Consider the following 12,547-nt stretch of genomic DNA (forward strand, 5'->3'; position numbering starts at 1 on the left):
CTAGTCTCTAACCATTAGGAAAATATTTAAAATTGTCTTTCTTGGATCCAAAGTGGATGACCTCACACTTCTGCACATTGAACTCCATTTGCCACAGTAGACCCAGTCATTTAGTTTGTCTATGGCCCTTTGTAACTTTCTGCTCCCATCTACACAACTTACTGTACCTCCTAACTCGGTGTTATTTGAAAATTTGGATACACAACTCTCTATTCCTTCATCTAAGTAATTGATATATATGGTGAAAAGCTGAGGCCCGAGTACAGATCCCTGAGAAACACCACTTGTCAAATCCTGCCGATTACAAAACCCTTTATCCCTACTCCCTGTCTCCTACCTCCCAACCAATTATCAACCCATGTCACAAGGTTACCTCCAATTCCATGTGCTCTCATTTTAGCTAATAATCTTTTGTACGGAACCTGATCAAATGCCTTTTGGGAGTCCATACAGACAACATCCAGCCACTCCCCTATCCACCATGCTAGTGACCTCCTCAAAACATTCAATTAGATTAGTCATACATGACCCACCTTTCACAAATCCAACCTGACTCTCTTTGATCAGCTCAGTCACTATAGTAATAGATTCCAGTAACATCCCCAAAACTGATGTTAAACTGACAGGTCTGTAGTTTGCTGGTTTCTCCCTCCTCCCTTTTTAAATAATGGAGTGACATTTTCAATTTTCCAATCCAAAGGCTCAATTCCTGAATATACAGAGTTTTGGAAAATTATGACTAACTCATCTGCAATTTCCTCACCTATTTCTTTTAATATTCTGGGCTGGAAATTATCAAGTTTTGGACATTTTTCTATCTTAAGTCTCATTATTTTCTCCATTACCATTTTTTAATATAATAAATCCACTAAGTTCCTCCCCTTGGTTTATTTTTAGGTTCCCTTGCATAGCTGGTATTTTATTCTCTTCCTTCACTGTGAAAACAGATACAAAGTATTCATTTAACAAGTCTGCTATTTCCTTATTGTCCATTGTAGTCTTGCCTGTATTTGTTTTCAATGGGCCCACATTTCCCTTTACCACTCTCTTCCTCTTAATGGAACACTTACAAGTTTTTTTTTAATATTTCCTTTTTGCACCTCATATTACTTTACTTTTATCCTTCTGTTGCATTTTATAGCTAGATTTCCACTTTTCCTTGCATTTGTGTAAACCATTACTTTTATCTTGATACCCTTACTCTTACCTCATTTGTTGCCATAGTTGCTTAACTACATAAGTGGAGCCTTTGCCTCATGGGGTGTGTACTGGTTTTGTATTGTACCAAATATTTCTTTGACTACTTCTCACTATTTGTCTGTAAATTTACCCATTAACAGCTCAGCCCAGTTTACTGTTGGCTTCTCATTCCTTTGAATGAGAAGCCAAAGGAATCAGTTCACTTCTCATTCCTTTGAATTTTGCCTTACGTAAATTTAAAACCTTGGTTTGAGACTTTTTTAATAACAGGAGGTGTGCCTGTAGTGAGGAATCATCTGTAACAGTTTAACCTGGGAAATGTTATACAGAAAGTCAAGGCTCAGACTTATTAGTTGCTGCATTCTTTCTGGCTGGGTTATGGTATCTAAGAGACAGGAAAAAAGGAATATTTTTTTTAATTTTAAGAAAAAGCAATTTTGCTGCTGTTTTTCAACAGGTATTGTGAGCATTTTGAAACTGAAAAAAGATACCCAGAATTCAAATAGTTAATGGACAGACAAATGGAAATACTGCAACTCTTTACATACCTTTAGCAGAAGTGTCCAAAAGATCCATCATGACTGAATCGGCACCTTTAGTATAAACAACTACTTTATTAGTCAGTGGATGTCGGACTACCACAGACATCCTCTTTCTAATTGAGTCAAATGGTAAGATTTGCAAGAGCTGAAAATGTAATCGTCCTACTTTGCTAAGCTCCACAGTGACTTGATCAGAAGTCTTAGATAATAAAGTGCACTTGTAGGCCCGAGCTGCGTGTACCAGCGCAGCTTCATCTGGGCTCTCAGCTTCATAACACAATTTAGAATTATTGCATTCCTCTGAGGATGTGCCAGGGCCTGTGGGTGAACTGCCTGCAGCTTCATCAAGCTCTTCTGACAAATTCTGAACACTTTCCTTAGCTGAAGATTGGCCACTAGTGGCTCTGGCTGATCCAGCAGCTGCTTCATTTTGTTCCTTGAGTGCACTAGGTGAAGCCGGCTTCACTCTGTTTAATAGTCTGTTAGCAAAAGTACTTGGACTTTCTGCAGCTGAAAATTTTCCACTTGAAAGAGAGGATGGGCTCATACGAGACACCGAGAATCTTTGAAACATCTGCTTTATCTCCTCCAAGGACTTCATTGGAGTATTGCAGACTGAAGGTACTCTTACCTATATTGACATAAAAATAAAATCAGTTAGACAAGCTTCACCATTTCTACATGAACACAAAATAAATGTTATTTCACAACAGGAAAAGCTTACGTTTTTTAAAAAATAACTTCTTATACATTGAAGGAGGACATGGGAGCATTAACACCACTCTCCTCTTCCATATGTGATATTGTTCACCACAAATTAAGAGCCATCACTGTTATGTAATCACCTAAAGATTTCACTCTGCTCTCACTATTTTTTCCAAGATTTCATCCAAGAATATCTATTTACAAAGCTGCTCTGTTCAAAACAACTGATAAAACCTGCCTGTGTTCAATCTCTAAGACCAGCGAACAGAAATTTTTGTTCTGTGGAGCAGCCATGCTGAATAGGATCTGTCTGCCTGGGACTTTATCCCAACATGTCCAATCTATGTGCAATGAATAAACTTGCAGGTGGGGGAAACACAGCTTTGTCCCTCAACAGACTCATTCCGGGAGAGCCAGAGGGGGAAATTCAATACTAGCACAGATCACATTAACGGGTCAGTGTAGCCACCACTCAGCACCTGGATTAGTCACCTTGAATGGTAAAATCAGATGCCATAATTGGTTGGTACTGCTATAAGCAACCTAAAGCAATTGTGCTGGACTGGAAGTCCCACTCAAGATCATAAAATGTTAAAGATGCGCATGCCACCCGTGTCAATTTATTCAAGTCCAACCAGCAGTGCGAAATCCCCCTCTGTTTTATGATACTGGTGATTTCAATCTCTTGTCCTTTCTTCTCTGAATTCACTGCCCACCTGTCCTCAGTGAATCTTTTCCCCTATATAAACTCTCCCACCAATATTCACGGCCACCTCTCGACCTTGCCATCTCAAGTGGCTTCTCTACTCCCATGGCTTTGATCGCTGACAAGGCCATGTGGGACTACTTTCTTGTATCTCTCACCACCCACATAACAGTACCCGCCCCCCCCATTTCCTTCTGTGTCCATCCCTGGAAAAAAAATTCTCCCCAAGTCATCGAAGTCCAAAGGCACTTTCAAACTCCCAACTATCTAGCCTTTGGACTTCCATTTGCCATGATGCTTCTGCAGCCGTCGATTTGGTCAACCACTCTCTCACCGCCATCTTTGATGCCTTTGTACCCAGATAAACCTTTACTCTTTCCTATCCTGGTCGTTTCTCCTGCGATAGCCCCATCTTACTCCAAGTCCAATGCGGACTGACTTGAGCGTATTTGGTGTAGAATTGGTTTAGCCTTCCATTTCCAAATGTGGTTGGAGCACATCAGGTGCCATCAGGCCTTATTCTCCTGACCGTGGTGGATTTTTAAAAAAATTTTTTTTAATTCGTTCACAGGATGTGGGCGTCGCTGGCAAGGCCGGCATTTATTGCCCATCCCTAATTGCCCTTGAGAAGGTGGTGGTGAGCCGCCTTCTTGAACCGCTGCAGTCCGTGTGGTGACGGTTCTCCCACAGTGCTGTTAGGAAGGGAGTTCCAGGATTTTGACCCAGCGACAATGAAGGAACGGCGATATATTTCCAAGTCGGGATGGTGTGTGACTTGGAGGGGAACGTGCAGGTGGTGTTGTTCCCATGCGCCTGCTGCCCTTGTCCTTCTAGGTGGTAGAGGTCGCGGGTTTGGAAGGTGCTGTCGAAGAAGCCTTGGCGAGTTGCTGCAGTGCATCCTGTGGATGGTACACACTGCAGCCACAGTGCGCCGGTGGTGAAGGGAGTGAATGTTTAGGGTGGTGGATGGGGTGCCAATCAAGCGGGCTGCTTTATCTTGGATGGTGTCGAGCTTCTTGAGTGTTGTTGGAGCTGCACTCATCCAGGCAAGTGGAGAGTATTCCATCACACTCCTGACTTGTGCCTTGTAGATGGTGGAAAGGCTTTGGGGAGTCAGGAGGGGAGTCACTCGCCGCAGAATACCCAGCCTCTGACCTGCTCTTGTAGCCACAGTATTTATATGGCTGGTCCAGTTAAGTTTCTGGTCAATGGTGACCCCCAGGATGTTGATGGTGCGGGATTCGGCGATGGTAATGCCGTTGAATGTCAAGGGGAGGTGGTTAGACTCTCTCTTGTTGGAGATAGTAATTGCCTGGCACTTATCTGGCACGAATGTTACTTGCCACTTATCAGCCCAAGCCTGGATGTTGTCCAGGTCTTGCTGCATGCGGGCTCGGACTGCTTCATTATCTGAGGGGTTGCGAATGGAACTGAACACTGTGCAGTCATCAGCGAACATCCCCATTTCTGACTTTATGATGGAGGGAAGGTCATTGATGAAGCAGCTGAAGATGGTTGGGCCTAGGACACTGCCCTGAGGAACTCCTGCAGCAATGCCCTGGGGCTGAGATGCTTGGCCTCCAACAACCACTACCATCTTCCTTTGTGCTAGGTATGACTCCAGCCACTGGAGAGTTTTCCCCCTGATTCCCATTGACTTCAATTTTACGAGGGCTCCTTGGTGCCACACTCGGTCAAATGCTGCCTTGATGTCAAGGGCAGTCACTCTCAACTCACCTCTGGAATTCAGCTCTTTTGTCCATGTTTGGACCAAGGCTGTAATGAGGTCTGGAGCCGAGTGGTCCTGGCGGAACCCAAACTGAGCATCGGTGAGCAGGTTATTGGTGAGTAAGTGCCGCTTGATAGCACTGTCGACGACACCTTCCATCATTTTGCTGATGATTGAGAGTAGACTGATGGGGCGGTAATTGGCCGGATTGGATTTGTCCTGCTTTTTGTGGACAGGACATACCTGGGCAATTTTCCACATTGTCGGGTGGATGCCAGTGTTGTAGCTGTACTGGAACAGCTTGGCTAGAGGCGCAGCTAGTTCTGGAGCACAAGTCTTCAGCACTACAGCTGGGATGTTGTCGGGGCCCATAGCCTTTGCTGTATCCAGTGCACTCAGCCGTTTCTTGATATCACGTGGAGTGAATCAAATTGGCCGAAGACTGGCTTCCGTGATGGTGGGGATATCGGGAGGAGGCTGAGATGGATTATCCACTCGGCACTTCTGGCTGAAGATGGTTGCAAATGCTTCAACCTTGTCTTTTGCACTCATGTGCTGGACTCCGCCATCATTGAGAATGGGGATGTTTGCAGAGCCTCCTCCTCCCGTTAGTTGTTTAATTGTCCACCACCATTCACGACTGGATGTGGCAGGACTGCAGAGCTTTGATCTGATCCGTTGGTTGTGGAATCGCTTAGCTCTGTCTATAGCATGTTGCTTCCGCTGTTTAGCATGCATGTAGTCCTGAGTTGTAGCTTCACCAGGTTGGCACCTCATTTTTAGGTACGCTTGGTGCTGCTCCTGGCATGCTCTTCTACACTCCTCATTGAACCAGGGTTGATCCCCTGGCTTGTTGGTAATGGTAGAGTGAGGAATATGCCGGGCCATGAGGTTACAGATTGTGGTGGAATACAATTCTGCTGCTGCTGATGGCCCACAGCGCCTCATGGATGCCCAGTTTTGAGCTGCTCGATCTGTTCTGAATCTATCCCATTTAGCACGGTGGTAGTGCCACACAACACGTTGGATGGTGTCCTCAGTGTGAAGACGGGATTTCATCTCCACGAGGACTGTGCGGTGGTCACTCCTACCAATACTGTCATGGACAGATGCATTTGCGACAGGTAGATTGGTGAGGACGAGGTCAAGTAAGTTTTTCCCTCGTGTTGGTTCGCTCACCACCTGCCGCAGGCCCAGTCTAGCAGCTATGTCCTTCAGGACTCGGCCAGCTCGGTCAGTCGTGGTGCTACCGAGCCACTCTTGGTGATGGACATTGAAGTCCCCCACCCAGATTACATTTTGTGCCCTTGCTACCCTCAGTGCTTCCTCCAAGTGGTGTTCAACATGGAGGAGGACTGATTCATCAGCTGAGGGAGGACGGTAGGTGGTAATCAGCAGGAGGTTTCCTTGCCCATGTTTGACCTGATGCCATGAGATTTCATGGGGTCCAGAGTCAATGTTGAGGACTCCCAGGGCCACTCCCTCCTGACTGTATATCACTGTACCGCCACCTCTGGTGGGTCTGTCCTGCCGGTGGGACAGGACATACCCAGGGATGGTGATGGAAGAGTCTGGGACGTTGGCTGAAAGATATGATTCTGTGAGTATGGCTATGTCAGGCTGTTGCTTGACTAGTCTGTGGGACAGCTCTCCCAATTTTGGCACAAGTCCCCAGATGTTAGTAAGGAGGACCTTGCAGGGTCGACTGGGCTTGGTGTTTTGCCGTTGTCGTGTCCGGTGCCTAGTGGTCCGATGCCGGGTGGTCCGTCCGGTTTTATTCTTATTATGACTTTTCGTAGCGAGATTTTACAACTGAGTGGCTTGCTAGGCCATTTCAGAGGGCAATTAAGAATCAACCACATTGCTGTGGGTCTGGAGTCACATGTAGGCCAGACCGGGTAAGGGCGGCAGGCTTCCTTCCCTAAAGGACATTAGTGAACCAGATGGGTTTTTACGACAATCCGGTAGTTTCATGGCCATCATTACTGATACTAGTATTTTAATTCCAGATTTTTATTTAATTAATTTAATTTAATTAATTAATTGAATTTAAATTCGCCAGCAGCCGTGGCGGGATTTGAACTCATGACTCTGGATTACTAGCCCAGTAACATAACCACTATGCTACCGTACCCGTACCGTATCCTTCCTCGTCCTCCTCGACCTCTCTGCAGTCTTTGACATAGTTGACCACACCACTCTCCTCCAATGTACAGCCCAGTGACTCTGTCCTGGCTTGGTTCCATTCTACCTATCCGATCATAGGCAGAGCATCTTCAGCAATGGTTTCTATTTCTGCCCCTGCACCAATATTGCCACAATTCCCCAAGGATCTATCCTTGGCCCTCTGCTCTTAATCATCAACAAGCTGTTCCTTCGTGACACCATCCACAGACATAGGGTCAGCTTCTATATATACATACTCTGACAACACCCAGCTATACCTCTCAACCCCTTCACTGCTTTTTTTTTATTCGTTCATGGGTATTGCTGGCAAGGCCAGCATTTATTGCCCATCCCTGATTGCACATGAGAAGGTGATGATGAGCCACCTTCTTAAACCGCTGCAGTCCGTGTGGTGAAGGTTCTCCCACAGTGCTGTTAGGTAGGGAGTTCCAGGATTTTGACCCAGCGACAATGAAGGAATGGCGATATATTTCCAAGTCGGGATAGTGTATGTGCAGGTGGTGTTGTTCCCATGTCCCTGCTGCCCTTGTCCTTCTAGGTGGTAGAGGTCGCGGGTTTGGAAGGTGCTGTCGAAGAAGCCTTGGCGAGTTGCTGCAGTGCATCCTGTAGATGGAATACACTGCAGCCACGGTGCGTCGGTGGTGAAGGGAGTGAATGTTTAGGGTGGTGGATGGGGTGCCAATCAAGCGGGCTGCTTTGTCCTGGATGGTGTCGAGCTTCTTGAGTGTTGTTGGAGCTGCACTCATCCAGGCAAGTGGAGAGTATTCCATCACACGCCTGACTTGTGCCTTGTAGATGGTGGAAAGACTTTGGGGAGTCAGGAGGTGAGTCACTCACCGCAGAATACTCAGTCTCAAATATTTGTAGCCACAGTATTTATATGGCTGGTCCAGTTAAGTTTCTGGTCAATGGTGACCCCCAAGATGTTGATGGTAAGGGATTCGGCGATGGTAATGCCACTGAATGTCAAGGGGGGGGGGGGGGTGGTGGTTAGACTCTCTTTTGTTGGAGATGGTCATTGCCTGGCACTTGTCTGGCACAAATGTTACTTGCCACTTATTAGCCCAAGCCTGGATGTTGTCCAGGTCTTGCTGCATATGGGCACGGACTCCTTCATTATCTGAGGGGTTGCGAATGGAACTGAACACTGTGCAATCATCAGCGAACATCCCCATTTCTGACCTTATGATGGAGGGAAAGTCATTGATGAAGCTGCTGAAGATGGTTGGGCCTAGGACACTGCCCTGAGGAACTTCTGCAGCAATGTCCTGGGACTGAGATGATCGGGCTCCAATAACCACTACCATCTTCCTTTGTGCTAGGTATGACTCCAGCCACTGGAGAGTTTTCCCCCTGATTCCCACTGACTTCAATTTTACTAGGGCTCCTTGGTGCCACACTCGGTCAAATGCTGCCTTGATGTCAAGGGCAGTCACTCTCACCTCACCTCTGGAATTCAGCTCTTTTGTCCATGTTTGGACCAAGGACCATGAGGTCTGGAGCCGAGTGGTCCTGGTGGAACCCAAACCGAGCATCGGTGAGCAGCTTATTGGTGAGTAAGTGCCGCTTAATAGCGCTGTCGACGACACCTTCCATTACTTTGCTGATGATTGAGAGTAGACTGATGGGGCGGTAATTGGCCGGATTGGATTTGTCCTGCTTTTTGTGGACAGGACATACCTGGGCAATTTTCCACATTGTCGGGTAGATGCCAGTGTTATAGCTGTACCGGAACAGCTTGGCAAGAGGCACAGCTTATTCTGGAGCACAAGTCTTCAGCACTACAGCCAGGATGTTGTCGAAGCCCTTAGCCTTTGCTGCATCCAGTGCACTCAGCCGTTTCTTGATATCACGTGGAGTGAATCGAATTGGCTGAAGACTGGCTTCTGTGATGGTGGGGATATCGGGAGGAGGCAGAGATGGATTATCCACTCGGCACTTCTGGCTGAAGATGCTCGCAAACACTTCAGCCTTGTCTTTTGCACTCACCTTGTCTTTTGCTTTTGTGTTGTCAAACCACTGGTTCGACATCCGGTTTTGGATGTGCCGCAATTTCCACCAGCTAAACTTTTGGAAGGCCGAAGTCATTGTCTTTGGCCCCCACTGCAAACCCCATACCCTTGCCACCGATTCTATCCTTCTCACCGGCCACTGTCTCGGGCCGTACCATACTGTTCACAACCTTGGCGTCCTTTTCAACCCTGAGCTGAGTTTCGACCCCATATTCTCTCTGTCACAAAGACCACCTACTTCCACCTGTCGCTGAGTAACATTGACTGCCTCTGCCCCTACCTCAGCCCATCTACTGCCTTTGGCACCTCCAGACTCGACTATCCCAATGCCTTCCTTGTCGGTCCTCCCATCCTCCACCCTCCATAAACTTCAGTCATGCAAAACTCTGCTACCCATATCCTGCATCAAGTCCCACTCATCCATTACCTCCTGTCCTTTCTGACCTACATTGGTCCTTCAAAACCTCAAATTTAAAATTCTCATCTTTATGCTTAAATCCCTTCATGGCCTCACCTCTCCCTATCTTTGTAATCTCCTTAAGTCCTATCAACCCTCGCACCCCCCCCCCCAACTCTCCTCTCCTCCGCCTCCAGCGTCATACAATCCTCCCCTCCCTTTGCCCACTATTGACAGCTGTGCCTTCAGCCACCTAGACTGCACGCTTTGCAATTGCCTCCCTAAATGCTTCTGCCACTCCACCTCCCTCTCTTCCTTTAAGACATTCTTTAAAACCCACTTTTTTTATCAAGCTTTTGGTCACACCTCCTAATATGTCCTGCTATGGCTCAGCGTTCATTTTCTCCTTCAGTGCCTTGAGATATTTCTTCTACGTTAAAGGTGCTATATAAAAGCAAAATAAATGTTGCCAAATCCCTCTTTTTTTTAAAAAGATATTATGATTTAAGGAGATTTGGTTAATTCATTAGAGTACTAAGATGTAGCTATGTCACTATCACGTGAAGGTATAATATGGTGTGGGACAGTCAATAGGCCACGTTGTCACTTTTCAAAGTTGGATCTTCCAGCAATTCCTCTCCTTAATCTGGTTAAGATAACCATCAAAGAAAAAGGGAATAGTTTTTGCATTGACTGAGGATGTGATAATTCATCACTGAGTGTTATTGGGGGGTTAAGAAAAATCGACAGTGGCGCCTACAGAAGATGAGAGGCAACCGCAGGCTTGGATAGAAACAATGGGCTCGAATTTAGCAGGCCTGCGGGTTCCCAGCGGGTGGTCCTCCGGGAGCGTCGAAAACGCGGACGGCTAATCGTGTGCGTCCCCCACGCGATCGCAGGATAATTGGACCGATTAAGCCCTGCTTCCGGGTTCTCCGCTCCCCAGCTGCGTGCCGGCCGGCTGCGCATGCGCAGTACCGTCGACGCGATGTAGGAGCTCCACTTAAAGGGGCAGTCTCCCAAAGCCCCTCCTGCTGCAATCAAGAGGTTTGAGACGATGGCTCAGCCAAGGGGAAAGGCTGCGCCCCGTTTTTCAGACCTAGCACTGCAGCTGATGCTGGAGGGCGTGAGGAGGAGGAGGGAAACGCTCTTCCCAGAAGATGGACGCAAGTTCCCTGCCGCCGCCACCAGGAAGGCATGGGCAGAGGTGGCGGCGGAGGTGAGCAGCAGGGGCAACACCCCAAGGACTTGGGAGCAGTGCCGCAAGCGCTTCAATGACCTGACTAGGTCTGGCAAGGTGAGTACACCAACGCACCCTCCCACATCCCGTCCCCACCATCACGCCAAACAGATCACAACCCCTCCTGCACAGCCACCACTGCGCTCCATCAGCAATCCTCACAGCCATTCATTCACCATCCTCGCCGTGCACGCAAGTACCCACCGTCCCTGACCCCACCCGAACACTACCACACACCCCAATCCCCATGCAATGGGATGGGCACGTGGCCCACGCATCCTCCCATCCATCTGCGCCACGCTCAACCCAACCACACCGATGCTCGATGCGTCTCACGATGCAATACGCACCCACTCACACATCTGTGTTTTGCCTTCACAGGAGAAGAGAAGCAAGAACAATCGCGAAAGGGCACGCACCGGAGGTGGCCCGCCGCAAGTGGTGGAGCTGACCGACGCCGAGGTGGAGGCGCTCGACCTCGCCCGCACGCGACATTGCCTGTCGGTGGCTGATGGCGAGTGTGTCGCTGCCGAAACAGCCGGTAAGGGAAAGCTGACACTCAACACCCATGATCGCGAGTGACCGTATCATCACCTGCCATCAGGCGCACTGTCAAGTTGGTCCACATGCCTCAAAGTGCCCTCTGTTCTCTTGCAGGTCCGTCTGTGTGTGAAGCGGTCGAGGAGGGCGATTCCTCAGAGGACATGGCGGTCTCTGAGGGTGCATCATCACATCAGAGCCAACCATCCACCAGCGCAGAGACACGCACCTCGGTGGGTCCCCCTCGCCAACTAGTTGGGGTAGCACTTGGTGAGTCACTGCGCACGAGTGAGCATGAGCAGACCCTGGTGGCAGGGGCAGCCGCGGAGGGTCCGCGACGGAGGGAGCACTCATCTCCAGGCTCTGCTCAGCCGGACCCAGATGCTGAACCCAGGGGGCCACCAGTGAAAAGGAGAGTCGTCGAGGGGCACCAACTAATTGCTGAGGTACTGGGAGAGGTGCCGCGCGCATTGTCCACAATAGCGCAGGCGATGGAGGAGTCCAACTCCTGCATGCGGGCATTGGTGGCGCAGGCAGAGGAGGGTACCGGCGACACAGTGTCGCGGGTAGGTGCGGGATTGTCTGCGGTGGAGGACAGGCTGGCCTCCCTCGAGCGTCACGCACAGCTCCAGATCGAGTCCTTGCAGGCCCTGACAACGTCTGTACGGATTCAGGGTGAGCAACATTCCGCTGCCATCAACAGGCTGACGGATACACTAGGGGTGGCCTTGCAAGGCCTCACACATGCCATCCAAACTGCCGTCCAGCAGGGTGGAAGGGGTGATGTGGGCCGAGGCCAAGAGAGGGATGATGGTGACCGGGGACATGGAAGCGGGGACGCTTCTCAAGGCGCCCCCACGTCCCACCCGTCGCCCACCTCTCAACCAGTACCCGCAATGGTGCCTCCTCTCCAGGTGGCCGAGTCTGCCCCTGCCCCGGTGCAGGAGGAGCAGTCTGTGGAGGTGCCCTCACGGGCACCGAAACCCGGGGCCGTCCGCCAAAAGCATCTACCCGGTCAAGGCGAGAACACGAGCAACCTGCCACTACCTCTGCTGGAGCCACAGGGGTAGCACCACGTAGGGGTACCCGGAAAAGAAATGCAAAGGCCTTATAATCACAAAGGGAATTCACCAGGGTGTCTATTAATTTGTACATTTTTTTAATATAATGTCACATTGGAGATATTAAATACTATATTCTCACCACTCCTGCCACCTCTCGTCCATTCTTTCGCGGCCTGTGCAATAGGTGCGTTCCGTGGAGGCCATCATGACGGCGAACACCTGCTG

General features: G+C 49.0%; 1 protein-coding gene across 3 annotated transcripts in view; it reads right to left on the reverse strand.

Moving 5' to 3' along the window:
- Positions 1-12,547, reverse strand: part of LOC137323994 (phospholipid-transporting ATPase VD-like) — a 231,749-nt gene that overhangs the window by 55,879 nt on the left and 163,323 nt on the right. For all 3 annotated transcript variants that reach the window (XM_067988174.1, XM_067988168.1, XM_067988179.1), the window contains one exon: positions 1,749-2,373. In XM_067988174.1, coding sequence (XP_067844275.1) covers positions 1,749-2,373 — 625 coding nt within the window. The remainder of the gene's footprint in view (positions 1-1,748; positions 2,374-12,547) is intronic.

The sequence above is a fragment of the Heptranchias perlo genome, chromosome 1 (assembly GCF_035084215.1).
Source record: "Heptranchias perlo isolate sHepPer1 chromosome 1, sHepPer1.hap1, whole genome shotgun sequence".
Lineage (NCBI taxonomy): Eukaryota > Metazoa > Chordata > Chondrichthyes > Hexanchiformes > Hexanchidae > Heptranchias > Heptranchias perlo.